Here is a 14,870-nt window from a genome sequence, read left to right on the forward strand (position 1 = left end):
TAGAAAATATAAACTACATTTATTCAGGTTTTCCCAACAACTCAGCAGAAACAGTGGTGAGTACAGAAAACATTGTGTTTAAACATACAATGACTAATACCTGGAAATGCCTCTTTTTCATATAAGTGCAATGTGTGATATAATACAAAATGACCTGCTAATACTTCAATAATTATTGCTTGATGTTCAGCAGTATCAGCACTCCTGTAATTGCTTTCAATTTTCTTCTCAGTGTGTAGATATGGCTTCTGAAATTCCCTGTGACCTGTGCGGTGAACCACAGAAGGCTGTGAAGTCCTGCCTGATGTGTATGACCTCCTACTGTGAATCTTGCTTGGAGCCTCATCTGACAATGTCAGGCCTGATGAAACATCAGCTGATAGATCCAGTAGAGAACCTGGAAGACAGGATGTGTATGAAGCATGATCAACTGCTGGAGTTGTTCTGTAAGGATGATCTGACATGTGTCTGTACACTGTGCAGTGTGTCAGACCACAAGACACATGAAGTTGTTCCTCTGAAAGACACATATGAACAAAAGAAGGCTGAGCTGGGGAAGACAGACGCTGGAATTCAGCAGATGATCCAAACAAGACAAGAGAAGATTCAAGAGATTAAACAATCAGTCAAGCTCAGCAAGGCATATACAGACAAAGAGATAAGAGAAGATGTTGAGGCCTTCACCAAACTGAAAGAGTCAGTTGAGAAATATCAGGCCAACATCATCACAATGATTGAAGAGAAGCAGAAAAGGAGAGAGAAACAGAGTGAAGACTTAATCAAAGAGCTGGAGAAGGAAATATCTGTGCTGAAGAAGAGAAGTTCTGAGTTGGAGCAGCTCTCACACTCTGAAGACCAATTTCAAATCCTCCAAAGCTTCAAGTCTCTGAATGCTGTTCCACGCACCAAAGACTGCACAGAAGTCATAGTTCCTCTTCAGTCATATGATGGGGCTGTGAAGACAGCTTTGGATGAAATGGTGGAGATACTGAAGAACATGTTCACAATGGATGAACTGATGTGGGCCAAGAAGTATGCAGTGGATGTGACGATGGATCCTGATACAGCAAATCCCAAACTCATCCTGTCTGATGATGGGAAACAAGTCCATCATGTTGATGCAATTAAGAATCTCCCAGACAACCCAGAAAGATTTACTGTTGGTCTCTGTGTGTTCGGAAAGCAAAGTGTTTCATCTGGAAGATTTTACTTTGAGGTTCAGGTTAAAGAGAAGCCCGAGTGGTTTTTCGGAGTTGCCAGAGAGTCGATCGACAGGAAGGGAAGAATCAAAATTAGCTGTGAGGAAGGTTACTGGACTTTATGTTTGAGGAATGAAAACTATTTTACTGTTGCTGACACTGCATTTCTACTCTCTCCTAAGTCAAAGCCTGAGAAGGTGGGGGTGTTTGTTGATTATGATGGCGGTGTGGTCTCCTTTTATGACGTCGATGCTGAAGCTCTTATCCACTCCTTTTCCAACTGCTCCTTTAGTGACAGACTCCTCCCATTCTTCAGTCCTGGTGTTAATAATGGTGGTAAAAACTCAATGCCTCTGATCATCTCCCCCGTCCATCCCACTGAGTAACATAACTATTTGATTTCCTCGATTTGATTTCACTCCAAGAAGTGTCTATAGTTCCACACCCAACTCTTTGACCGTTTTGAGTACACCATCTGGGTACATATAGTGCACTGCATTTTTCCATACTTATCAGTTTGAACACACTTATGCACTAAAAATATTAAGTGTAAGTACAGAAGCAGGAGATTTGAGACACAGACAGGTTTGTAATTGTCTTCTGCACATTCTAGTTGTAGATTTTACCCTGTTAATTATATGTACCATTTTTACCAACTACTGCAATACAATCATTTAATGACTAATATCTCGATTGATCTTATTTTATGTAGTTTGATGTGTTTAAATACATATAACACCTGTCTTCAAAAGTGGAAAAAATAGAAATCATTCAATCATTTGGAGAGGTTTTTACATGTGTGTATGTGTGTGGTAGATTAAAAAACACTGTGTTGCAGTAAGAAAAACTGGATGGATGGATGTATTTTGTTAGAATGAATGAAGAACACTTTATTCTACAACTTGTATTTCTCACATTATACAGCAGCTGCTAGAGTCCGCTAGTCACCGGCCTAGCTTTGGTATTTTTGGCAACACTTTAAATTATGGAACAACGCAACAAACAGCATGATCACATAGACTAAACAGGAATATATCTCTTCTGTTGCATCGAGTCTCATCCTTTTTTTTTTTTTTAAACTATCTATAATAAGTCCAACAATGTTATGGAAGTGCAGAGTTAAATGGGTGGTCTTTTAATGGGACTAAGGGTTATCTGACTAAATTAAGTCAAACTGAAGAGACCAAATCTTTTCTTTCCACTCTGCCTTATTATCTAATCTTAGTCTCTCTGATGTGTCATATATTAATGTCAAAACTGCTGTATGATTGTGTTATTGTACATTTTGATTGTGATTTACATCTTAAATTGTAATTTTTCATCTCATGATTTTTTTTCCCCAAATCAAAACACAAACAACTGAGTTTGATTGTCTTAAGATTGCTTTACTGTGGTGTGGGGTCAAAGGTCAGGGTTAAGATAATCATACATTTGCTTTCTTATGTTTGTACAATTCAATTTCTAAAAGGTTTTATAAGATTGCTGATTTTAAATGAAGTATTGTAAACATTTTACACACAATTTTATAAATCACTATTCACTTTGACATTAGATTATGTTTTAGTTAATTGTTTGCATGTTGTTTTAGCTGCAGTTCATTTGACAAAAGGTCTACACAAATTATTGCCACCATTATTCAATCATCTTAACCTTTTACACAGTCTGTGTGTTTTGATGCAAAATGAATATTTTGTGAAATGTTTTAAATAATCTAAATAATGAAATTTAGAGGATTGTGTCACCATGATGGAGACGTGGTTGTACGTTTGCTATTTGTGTGGTTTTTTTTCAAGTGTACCACTCATGTGTATGTGTATCATGTGTGCCAAGCGTTAATGGATGTAATAAAAGTAGGAAATTGACTCAATGTGTGTCTCTAATAATACATAATTCTGCTGGCATATATCACTGAAAAGTCAAACTACTCCTAGGTGTGTTAATGCTTTGATGCAGTGTTAAACTTCAGCCACTAGATGGTGAAATTTCCCTGATTTATCAAAGTTAGTAGCTGCATTAAAACCTACAGACTCCAGAATCACCTCATATTGTATAAGTCAGAAAGGGTGAGAGGGATAAGGAAGGGAAAACATGTTGCTCCTTCTCTCTTCTTCTGCTACTTTCTTGATATAGATAGATAGATAGACAGACAGACAGACAGACAGACAGACAGACAGACAGACAGACAGATAGACAGATAGATAGATAGATAGATAGATAGATAGATAGATAGATAGATAGATAGATAGATAGATAGATAGATAGATAGATAGATAGATAGATAGATAGATAGATAGATAGATAGATAGATAGATAGATAGATGTGTGTGTTTTTTTAGCTGGCTGCAAAGAATACAGGAGGAAGGAGGAAACAACAGGTTGCTAACAGAGCTGCAGCAAGAGGTGGAGCAATCACCGAAAGACAGGTGAACTTAGACGTCAAATTCCTGAAAAGGAAACTTTAAGTCTGTTAAAGAATACATAAACAAAGTCAGTTGACAGAGACAACAATAGTTAAGTAACAGGGCTGCAGCAAGAGGCGGAACAATCGCAGATTGACAGATTCACTTTGATGTCACTGTCCTGAAATGAAACTAAAAGTCTGGCAAAAATATATAAAAAGAAGTATCAAGTCTTCAAAGCAACAGTAGTACTTCAGTTGAGACGACTGTGTTTCTCTCTCAATAAAATTGAAACTGAGTTCAGTGAGCCTTTCTCAGCTACAGCAGAAACACAGGTGAGTACAGCAGATACTGTTTAGACAGAATGTTTCAGAAATCTTTGATATTTAAAACATTCAACAGTTCTGTAACTATTTTAACTTTTCTTTCTCAGGGTGTAGATATGGCTTCCGCTACTAGTCTGCTGTCTGAAGATCAGTTTCTGTGCTCCATCTGTCTGGATGTGTTCACTGATCCAGTCAGCACACCATGTGGACACAGCTTCTGCAAAAACTGCATCAATGAACACTGGGATATTATTGAACAGTGCCAGTGTCCCACCTGTAAAAAGTTTTACTACACAAGACCTGAGCTGGAGGTCAATATTTTCATCTCTGAGATGGTTTCTCAGTTCAGACAGGAAGTTCAACAGAGAGCCAGAAGCAGCAGCTCAGAGCAACAAGCTGCCAAACCAGGAGAAATTTCTTGTGACGTTTGTGTGAAAACCAAACTGAAGGCTGTAAATTCCTGTCTGATGTGTCTGATGTCCTACTGTGAGACTCACCTGGAACCTCATCTGACAATGTTAGGCCTGAAGAAACATCAGCTGATCGATCCAGTGGAGAACCTGGAAGGCAGGATGTGTCTGAAGCATAATAAACTGCTGGAATTGTTCTGTAAAGATGATCAGACATGTGTCTGCATGCTCTGCACTATTTCAGACCACAAGACACATGAAGTTGTTCCTCTAAAAGAAGAATATAAAGTAAAATTAGCTGAGCTGGGGGAGACAGAGGCTGAAATTCAGCAGATGATCCAGAAGAGAAACCTGAAGATTCAAGAGATCAAACACTCAGTCGAGCTCAGCAAGGAAAATACAGATAAAGAGATAGCAGAAGATGTTGAGGCCTTCACCAAACTGAAGGAGTCAGTTGAGAGATGCCAAGCCAGAGTCATCAAGATGATTGAAGAGAAGCAGAAATTAACAGAGAAACAGGCTGAAGGATTCATCAAAGAGCTGGAGAAGGAAATCTCTGAGCTGAAGAAGAGAAATTCTGAATTGGAGAAGCTCTCACACTCTGAAGACCACTTTAATGTCCTCCAAAGCTTCCAGTCTCTGATCGCTGTTCCACCCACCAAAGACTGGACCGAAGTAAGAGTCCAGCCGCTGTCATATGATGGGAAGGTGAAGACAGCTTTGGCTGAAATGGTGGAGAAACTGAAGAACATGTTCATAAAGGATGAACTGATGTGGGCCCAGAAGTATGCAGTGGATGTGACGATGGATCCTGATACAGCACATCCCAAACTCATCCTGTCTGATGATGGGAAACAAGTCCATCATGTTGATGCAAAGAAAAATCTCCCAGACAACCCAGAAAGATTTACTGTTGGTCTCTGTGTCTTAGGTAAGCAAAGTGTTTCTTCAGGAAGATTTTACTTCGAGGTTCAGGTTAAAGAGAAGCCCGAGTGGTTTTTTGGAGTTGCCAGAGAGTCGATCAACAGGAAGGGGCTAAACACAGTTAGTTTTAAGGAAAGTTACTGGACTCTTGGTTTGAAGAATGAAAAGTATTTTATCCTTTCTGACACACCAGCCGTTTTCTCTCTGAAGTCAAAGCCTGAGAGGGTGGGGGCGTTTGTAGATTATGAGGAGGGTCTGGTCTCCTTTTATGATGTTGATGCTGCAGCTCTCATCTACTCTTTTACCAGGTGCTCATTCAATGAGAAGCTCCTCCCATTCTTCTGTCCCTGTTTTAATCAGGATGGTAAAAACTCAACTCCTCTGATCATCTCCACAGTCCACTACACTGAGTAGAGTAACCATTGATTTCCCTTTTTTGATTTCACCGTTTTGTAATGTAAGAAATGTCCATGTTTTGTGCTAATTCAATTGGTAATTGTTTTATGCCGAGTTTAGTAATTGTAGATATTACACTTTTTATTATATATCCCATTTCTACCAACTACTGCAATACAATAATTCAATGATCAATATCTTGATTGATTTTGTTTTATGTAGTTTGATGTGTTTTAATAAGTATAATACCTGTCTTCAAAAGTGAAAAAATAATGTAAATAGAAATCATTCAATCATTTGGAGAGGTTTTTACGTGTGTGTGTGTGTGTGTGTGTGTGGTAAATAAAAAAAACGCTGTGTTGCAGTAAGAAAAACTGGATGGATGGACGGATTTTGTTAGAATGAATGAAGAACACTTTATTCTACAACTTGTATTTCTCACATTATACAGCAGCTGCTAGAGTCCGCCGACCTAGCTTTGGTATTTTTTGGCAACACTTTAAATTATGGAACAACGCAACAAACAGCATGATCACATAGACTAAACAGGAATATATCTCTTCTGTTGCATCGAGTCTCATCCTTTTATTAAAAAACGATAATAAGTCCAACAATGTTATGGAAGTGCAGAGTTAAATGGGTGGTCTTTTAATGGGACTGAGGGTTATCTGACTAAATTAAGTCAAACTGAAGAGACCAAATCTTTTCTTTCCACTCTGCCTTATTATCTGATCTTAGTCTCTCTGATGTGTCATATATTAATGTCAAAACTGCTGTATGATTGTGTTATTGTACATTTTGATTGTGATTTACATCTTAAATTGTAATTTTTCATCTCATGATTTTTTTTCCCCAAATCAAAACACAAACAACTGAGTTTGATTGTCTTAAGATTGCTTTACTGTGGTGTGGGGTCAAAGGTCAGGGTTAAGATAATCATACATTTGCTTTCTTATGTTTGTACAATTTCTAAAAGGTTTTATAAGATTGCTGATTTTAAATGAAGTATTGTAAACATTTTACACACAATTTTATAAATCACTATTCACTTTGACATTAGATTATGTTTTAGTTAATTGTTTGCATGTTGTTTTAGCTGAAGTTCATTTGACAAAAGGTCTACACAAATTATTGCCACCATCATCCAATCATCTTAACCTTTTACACAGTCTGTGTATTTTGATGCAAAATGAATATTTTGTGAAATTTTTAAAATAATCTAAATAATGAAATTTAGAGGATTGTGTCACAATGATGTAGACGTGGTTATACGTTTGCTATTTGGGTGTTTTTTTTTCAAGTGTACCACTCATGTGTATGTGTATCATGTGTGCCAAACGTTAATGGATGTAATAAAAGTAGGAAATTGACTCAATGTGTGTCTCTAATAATACATAATTCTGCTGGCATATATCACTGAAAAGTCAAACTACTCCTAGGTGTTATGCTTTGATGCAGTGTTAAACTTCAGCCACTAGATGGCGACATTTCCCTGATTTATCAAAGTTAGTAGCTGCATTAAAACCTACAGACTCCAGAATCACCTCATATTGTATAAGTCAGAAAGGGTGAGAGGGATAAGGAAGGGAAAACATGTTGCTCCTTCTCTCTTCTTCTGCTACTTTCTTGATATAGATAGACAGACAGACAGACAGACAGACAGACAGACAGACAGACAGACAGACAGACAGACAGACAGACAGACAGACAGACAGACAGACAGACAGATAGATGTGTGTGTTTTTTTAACTGGTTGCAAAGAATACATAAAAAGAAGTATCAAGTCTTGAGTAACCAGAGCGTGCCTGAATACACTTCCTTATAAAATGTTTCCTGTGCCAAAAATATACCACAATAATCACCCTGAAGGAGGCAACAACATGTCACTAACAGACCTGCAGCAAGAGGTGGAGCAATCAAAGAAACACAGGTGAACTTAGACGTCACATTCCTGAAATGAAACAGAAAGTCTGCCAAAGAATACATAAAAAGAAGTATCAAGTCTTGAGTAACCAGAGCGTGCCCAAACACACTTCCTTATAAAATGTTTCCTGTGCCAAAAATATACCACAATAATCACCCTGAAGGAGGAAACAACATGTTGCTAACAGAGCTACAGCAAGAGGTGGAGCAATCACAGAAAGACAGGTGAACTTAGATGTCAAATTCCTGAAATGAAACTTTAAGTTTGTCAAAGAATACATAAACAAAGTCAGTTGACAGAGACAACAATAGTTAAGTAACAGGGCTGCAGCAAGAGGCGGAGCAATCGCAGATTGACAGATTCACTTTGATGTCACTGTCCTGAAATGAAACTAAATGTCTGGGAAAGAATATATAGGGAGAAGTATCAAGTCTTCAAAGCAACAGTAGTACTTCAGTTGAGACGACTGCGTTTCTCTCTCAATAAAATTGAAACTGAGTTCAGTGAGCCTTTCTCAGCTACAGCAGAAACACAGGTGAGTACAGCAGATACTGTTTAGGCAACCAGAATGTTTCAGAAATCTTTGATATTTAAAACATTCAACAGTTCTGTAACTATTTTAACTTTTCTTTCTCAGGGTGTAGATATGGCTTCCGCTACTAGTCTGCTGTCTGAAGATCAGTTTCTGTGCTCCATCTGTCTGGATGTGTTCACTGATCCAGTCAGCACACCATGTGGACACAGCTTCTGCAAAAACTGCGTCAATGAACACTGGGATATTATTGAACAGTGCCAGTGTCCCACCTGTAAAAAGCTTTACTACACAAGACCTGAGCTGGAGGTCAATATTTTTATCTCTGAGATGCTTTTTCAGTTCAGACAGCAAGTTCAACAGAGAGCCAGCAGCAGCAGCTCAGAGCAACAAGCTGCCAAACCAGGAGAAATTCCCTGTGACGTCTGTACAGGAACCAAACTGAAGGCTGTAAAGTCCTGTCTGGTGTGTCTGACCTCCTACTGTGAGTCTCACCTGGAGCCTCATCTCACAGCATCAGGTCTGAAAAGACATCAGCTAATTGACCCAGTGGAGAACCTGCAGGGCAGGATGTGTGTGAAGCATGATAAACTGCTGGAGGTGTTCTGTAAGGACGATCAGATATGTGTCTGCATGCTCTGCACTATTTCAGACCACAAGACACATGATGTTGTTCCTCTACAAGAAGAATTTGAATTAAAGAAGACAGAGCTGGGGAAGACAGAGGCTGAAATTCAGCAGATGATCCTGAAGAGAAACCTGAAGATTCAAGAGATCAAACACTCAGTCGAGCTCAGCAAGGAAAATACAGACAAAGAGATAGCAGAAGATGTTGAGGCCTTCACCAAACTGAAGGAGTCAGTTGAGAAATATCAGGCCAAAGTCATCACAATGATTGAAGAGAAGCAGAAACAGAGAGAGAAACAGGCTGAAGGATTCTTAAAAGAGCTTGAGCAGGAAATATCTGAGCTGAAGAAGAGAAATTCTGAATTGGAGAAACTCTCACACTCTGAAGACCACTTTAACGTCCTCCAAAGCTTCCAGTCTGTGAACGCTGTTCCACCCACCAAAGACTGGACAGAAGTCATAGTCCATCCACTGTCATATGATGGGACTGTGAATACAGCTGTGGCTCAACTCATACAGACACTGAAGAACAGGTTTCCAGAGGTTGATCTAACATGGGCCCAGAAGTATGCAGTGGATGTTACGCTGGATCCTGATTCAGCACATCCCAAACTCATCCTGTCTGATGATGGGAAACAAGTCCATCATGTTGATGCAAAGAAGAATCTCCCAGACAACCCAGAAAGATTTTCTGTTGGTCTCTGTGTCTTTGGAAAGCAAAATGTTTCTTCTGGAAGATTATACTTTGACGTTCAGGTTAAAGGGAAGCCTGAGTGGCTTTTTGGAGTTGCCAGAGTGTCGGTCAACAGGAAGGGGCTAAACACAGTTAGCTGTAAGAAAGGTTACTGGACTCTACAATTTAGGGGCGAAAAGTTCTTTGCTCTTGCTGACACTCCGGTCCTTCTTTCTCTGAAGTCAGTGCCTGAGAAAATGGGGTTGTTTGTAGATTATGAGGAGGGTCTGGTCTCCTTTTATGATGTTGATGCTGCAGCTCTCATCTACTCCTTTACCAGGTGCTCCTTCAATGAGAAACTCCTCCCATTCTTCTGTCCTGGTGTTAATCAGGGTGGTAAAAACTCAACACCTCTTATCATCTCCCCTGTCCACCACACTGAGTAGAGTAGCCATTTGAATACCTTGATTTGATGTTAATGTATTTTAATGTAAGAAATCTCCATGTTAAATGTTATTCACAGTATGTCTTTGTTTTCTGCAGATTCTAGTCATTGTAGATTTCACAATTAATAATTTGATTTTCTGTTGTTTAATCTGTTGTTGAATCTGTTCTAATAATTGTATTATCTGTTTTCAAATGTTAAAATATCACAACAATGTCAATAGCAAAGGGTTTTTATGTGTGGGTTGTACATTTTAAAAAGTATTGCAGTGAACTTGGGTGTTTGTGGTACTTCTGACTGTTTCTTAATGGTGTTTAATCTGTTCTTATAATTGTAATATATATCTTCAAATGTTAAAACATCACAACAATGTAAGCAACATTTTTTACATGTGTGGTTGATTAATTTAAAAAAGTATTGCAGTGAGCTTGGGTGTTTTTGGTTATTATTCAGATTACGGCATAAAGGATATTTGCATTGACTAAATAAGACATTATTTCTAGTTCTGCTGCACTGATTTTGTGAATAACAACATGAATAAACACTTCCAAATCTCCTGATATCTGCTTATAACTTCATTATAGTGTGTTATAAACCATTTCTTAAACATTGATGTACTGCTTCTAAATGCTAAATAGGTTGATTCAGAGTAAAGTCAATATGAAATCTTAGATCATGATTTTTTTTTATTGAAGAAGTGAGTATAAGAGTCTCATTTAAAGTCTGACTTCAGTGTCTGCACTTTTTCAATGTTTTGCTGACTGTCTAAAAACACAGGGGGCAGAAGTGCATTAAATCAATGTAGAGAAACTATTTCAACACAGGGGGGCAGACAGAAAACATTACAAGGAAACATGAGACTATGATTCTTTATGTAAGACCGTGGGTGTATAACAGGTACATCAGTCATTCAGGGAGTGATTCATTTATGCACACTCCCCTATGGCTGCAACAAATTATTACTTTCATTATCAGCCTACATACAATCTCATCAAAAGCCCAAACCAAATGTTCCCACATATCTGTCTTGGGTCTCTAAGATTTACAAATAAAATAAAAACCTGCAATTGCGATATAAATCTCTATTTGTGTTAATAATCTATCTGCTTTTGATCCAATGTGTGTGTTGTACACAGTACACTGTGTAAACCAAAAAGGATGATATGGAGCTATGAGCAAGAACCACTGTTTATTTCACATTCCTCTTTTCATTTGTAAAACAGAAAGAAATCTTAACTTATTTTCTACTTTTCTACTTGTATTTGCCTAGTTAAACATTCTTTGTTTTAACCATGTGAAAAATGTTGAAAATCTTGCATGTATGTTCCTGTATGTTTTTAAATTAACTTAGTAGCTGTACATGTACATGTAGAATACATAATAAGAAGTATCAAGCCTCTGGTGACAAGAGGGTGCCAATATATACTTCCTTATAAAATGTGTCCTGTGCCAAAAATATACCACAATAATCACCCTGAATGAGGAAACAACAGCTCGCTAACAGACCTGCAGCAAACACCAAAGGCAGGTGAACTTAGACGTCACATTCCTGAAATGAAACTTAAAGTCTGCCAAAGAAAACATGATAAGAAGTATCAAGTCTTGAGTAATCGGAGGGTGCCCAAATACACTTCCTTATAAAATGTGTCCATTGCCAAAATTATACCACAATAATCACCCTGAAGGTGGCAACAACAGGTTACTAACATACCTGCAGCAAGAGGTGGAGCAATCACCGAAACACAGGTGAACTTAGACGTCACATTCCTGAAATGAAACTTAAAGTCTGCCAAAGAATACATAAAAAAGAGTCAGTAAGTCTTCAGTAACCAGAGGGTGCCCATATTCACTTCCTTATAAAAATGTGTCCTGTGCCTAAAATATATCACAACCACAACTGCTGACTTTTCTCTCTATGTAATATTTTTGTGATATTTTTTGTGAGTTCTGAAGACTCCTGTGTTCTGACTGTAGAAGATCTCAAAAGCAAAGACAAAATGTTCCAACATCTCTGTCTCACATCTTTAGGATTCACAAATACAATAAAAACCTTCAATTGTGGTGGATTATTAACACAACTTTTGGCTGTTTTTGGTCTCTTGTGTCTGTTGGAAACACTAATAATGGTAAGGAATTATGAGCAAGAACCACTGATTATTCCACATGTTTTCATTTTTAGAGCAGAGAGAAATCTAATGTTGTATTTCTAACATGTGAAAAACACTGAAAATCTTGAATATTGCATATGTCCTGATTTTTTTTAAATGAGTTCAGTAGCTGTCTTGTCTTAAATATATGTTCTAATGGCTGCAGAAACAAAGACAAACATAACAAGAAGTATCAAGTCTCCAGTAACCCATTTACACTTCTAAACTATATTCCTATAAAATGTATCCTGTGACAAAAATCAGTAATCAGTAACAGGGCTGCAGCAAGAGGCGGAGCAATCTGATATTGACAGATGAACTTTGATGTCACTGTCCTGAAATGAAACTAAAAGTCTGGCAAAGAATATATGAAGAGAAGTATCACGTCTTCAAAGCAACATTAGTACTGCAGTTGAGACGACTGTTTCTCTCTGAAGAAAATGGAGCCTTTCTCAGCTACAGCAGAAACACAGGTGAGTACAGCAGATAATATCTACTGTTTAGATAACCAGAATTATCTCATACTTTAACTCTAATCAAGCAGGAAATGTGTCTCTTTTCACTTAATACCAACAGCTGTCAAATTAAAGTGCCAAATTTCCAAATGTTTCAGAAATCTTTGATATTTAAAACAATCAACAGTTCTGTAACTATTTTAACTTTTCTTTCTCAGGGTGTAGATATGGCTTCTGCTACTAGTCTGCTCTCTGAAGATCAGTTTCTGTGCTCCATCTGTCTGGATGTGTTCACTGATCCAGTCAGCACACCATGTGGACACAGCTTCTGCAAAAACTGCGTCAATGAACACTGGGATATTACTGAACAGTGCCAGTGTCCCACCTGTAAAAAGCTTTACTACACAAGACCTGAGCTGGAGGTCAATATTTTCATCTCTGAGATGCTTTTTCAGTTCAGACAGGAAGTTCAGCAGAGAGCCAGCAGCAGCAGCTCAGAGCAACAAGCTGCCAAACCAGGAGAAATTCCCTGTGACGTCTGTGTGAAAACCAAACTGAAGGCTGTGAAGTCCTGTCTGGTGTGTCTGACCTCCTTCTGTGAGTCTCACCTGGAGCCTCATCTGACAATGTTAGGCCTGAAGAAACATCAGCTGATCGATCCTGTCGAGAACCTGGAGGGCAGGATATGTATGAAGCACAATAAAGCTCTGGCGTTGTTCTGTAAGGACGATCAGACATGTGTCTGCATCCTCTGCACTATTTCAGACCACAAGATACATGAAGTTGTTCCTCTGAAAGAGGAATGTGAAAAAAAGAAGGCTGAGCTGGAGAAGACAGAGGCTGAAATTCAGCAGATGATCCAAACAAGACGACTGAAGATTCAAGAGATCAAACACTCAGTCGAGCTCAGCAAGGAAAATACAGACAAAGAGATAGCAGAAGATGTTGAGGCCTTCACCAAACTGAAGGAGTCAGTTGAGAGATGCCAAGCCAGAGTCATCACAATGATTGAAGAGAAGCAGAAATTAACAGAGAAACAGGCTGAAGGATTCTTAAAAGAGCTTGAGCAAGAAATCTCTGAGCTGAAGAAGAGAAGTTCTGAGTTGGAGCAGCTCTCACACTCTGAAGACCACTTTAACCTCCTCCAAAGCTTCCGGTCTCTGATCGCTGCTCCACCCACCAAAGACTGGACAGAAGTCATAGTTCCTCCTCAGTCATATGACGGGGCTGTGAAGACAGCTGTGGCTCAACTGATGAAGAGACTGAAAAACATGTTCACAAAGGATGAACTGATGTGGGCCCAAAAGTATGCAGTGGATGTGACGCTGGATCCTGATACAGCCAATCCCAACCTCATCCTGTCTGATGATGGGAAACAAGTCCATCATGTTGATGCAAAGAAGAATCTCCCAGACAACCCAGAAAGATTTTCTAATTGTCCATTTGTCCTAGGGAAGCAGACTGTTTCTTCTGGAAGATTTTACTTTGAGGTTCAGGTTAATGAGAAGACTCATTGGGATTTAGGAGTTGCCAGAGAGTCGATCAACAGGAAGGGGTTAATCAGAATTAGCTGTAAGAAAGGTTACTGGACAATGTGTTTGAGGAATGAAAAACAGTACTTTGCTTATGGTAACACTTCAGTCCTTCTCTCTTTAAAGTCAAAGCCTGAGAAGGTTGGGGTGTTTGTAGATTATGAGGAGGGTCTGGTCTCCTTTTATGACGTTGATGCTGCAGCTCTTATCTACTCTTATACCGACTGTGCCTTTAATGAGAAACTCCTCCCATTCCTCTGTCCCTGTCTTAATCAGGATGGTAAAAACTCAACTCCTCTGATCATCTCCCCAGTCCACTGCAATGAGTAGAGTAACTATTACATTTCCTTGATTTGATGTAATTGTTTTTAAATGTAAGAAATCTCCATGTAATTATGCTCTAATTGTTATTATTTTATACCTGGTAATACTGTAATATAACCATTTTTATGATCAGTATATTGATCTTGTTTTATGTAGTTTAATGTGTTTTAATATGTGTAAAATCTCTTCAAAAGTGAAAAACACAGGTTTTTACATGTGTGTGTGGTAAATTAAAAAAAACTATGTATAGCAGTAAGTAAAAATAGATGGATGGATGTATTTATTGATGTATTATTGAACTTTATTTTCAATTTAACATGAGATTAGTTTATGTTGATCAGCGTGAAAACATTAAAGTAAGTAACATAAAAGTAATGTTATAAACCAACATGTTTTTGTTTTGTGTTTCTTTAAAACCCAGATGCAGTGCAGTTTTTTTAAAATAATTGTTGATGTAGCTACAGTTTATTGGATACAAGGTCTACACAAATTACTGCCACCATCATCCAATCATGTTAACCTTTTAGAAAGTCTGTGTGTTTTGATAACAATACATA

The 14,870-nt window shown here is 38.2% G+C and overlaps 3 protein-coding genes across 3 annotated transcripts; all 3 read left to right on the top strand.

Annotated features, from left to right (window-relative positions):
• Positions 1-352: 352 nt before the first annotated feature.
• On the top strand, positions 353-1,585 carry LOC134001238 (E3 ubiquitin-protein ligase TRIM39-like). The gene has a single exon (XM_062440805.1). The coding sequence runs from the start codon at positions 353-355 to the stop codon at positions 1,583-1,585; it is 1,233 nt and encodes a 410-aa protein (XP_062296789.1).
• Positions 1,586-4,040: 2,455 nt separating this feature from the next.
• LOC134001241 (E3 ubiquitin-protein ligase TRIM39-like) lies at positions 4,041-5,672 on the top strand. The gene is made up of 2 exons (XM_062440808.1): positions 4,041-4,280; positions 4,638-5,672. The coding sequence occupies exons 1-2, from the start codon at positions 4,041-4,043 to the stop codon at positions 5,670-5,672; spliced, it is 1,275 nt and encodes a 424-aa protein (XP_062296792.1).
• Positions 5,673-8,224: 2,552 nt separating this feature from the next.
• Positions 8,225-9,856, top strand: LOC134001242 (E3 ubiquitin-protein ligase TRIM21-like). The gene has a single exon (XM_062440809.1). It carries the CDS (start codon positions 8,225-8,227, stop codon positions 9,854-9,856), a length of 1,632 nt encoding a protein of 543 aa, XP_062296793.1.
• The last annotated feature ends 5,014 nt before the right edge of the window (positions 9,857-14,870 follow it).

This window comes from Scomber scombrus, chromosome 19 (genome assembly GCF_963691925.1).
Source record: "Scomber scombrus chromosome 19, fScoSco1.1, whole genome shotgun sequence".
In the NCBI taxonomy this organism is placed as follows: Eukaryota; Metazoa; Chordata; class Actinopteri; order Scombriformes; family Scombridae; genus Scomber; species Scomber scombrus.

What these genes read in the sequence shown, in the direction of transcription:
- LOC134001238 (XM_062440805.1), top strand. Translation starts at nt 353, where the DNA reads ATGTCAGGCCTGATGAAACATCAGCTGATAGATCCAGTAGAGAACCTG.
- LOC134001241 (XM_062440808.1), top strand. Translation starts at nt 4,041, where the DNA reads ATGGCTTCCGCTACTAGTCTGCTGTCTGAAGATCAGTTTCTGTGCTCC. An exon ending in TTTCTCAGTTCAGACAGGAA is followed by an intron (nt 4,281 to 4,637) that starts GTTCAACAGAGA and finishes AAATTAGCTGAG; the next exon opens with CTGGGGGAGACAGAGGCTGA.
- LOC134001242 (XM_062440809.1), top strand. Translation starts at nt 8,225, where the DNA reads ATGGCTTCCGCTACTAGTCTGCTGTCTGAAGATCAGTTTCTGTGCTCC.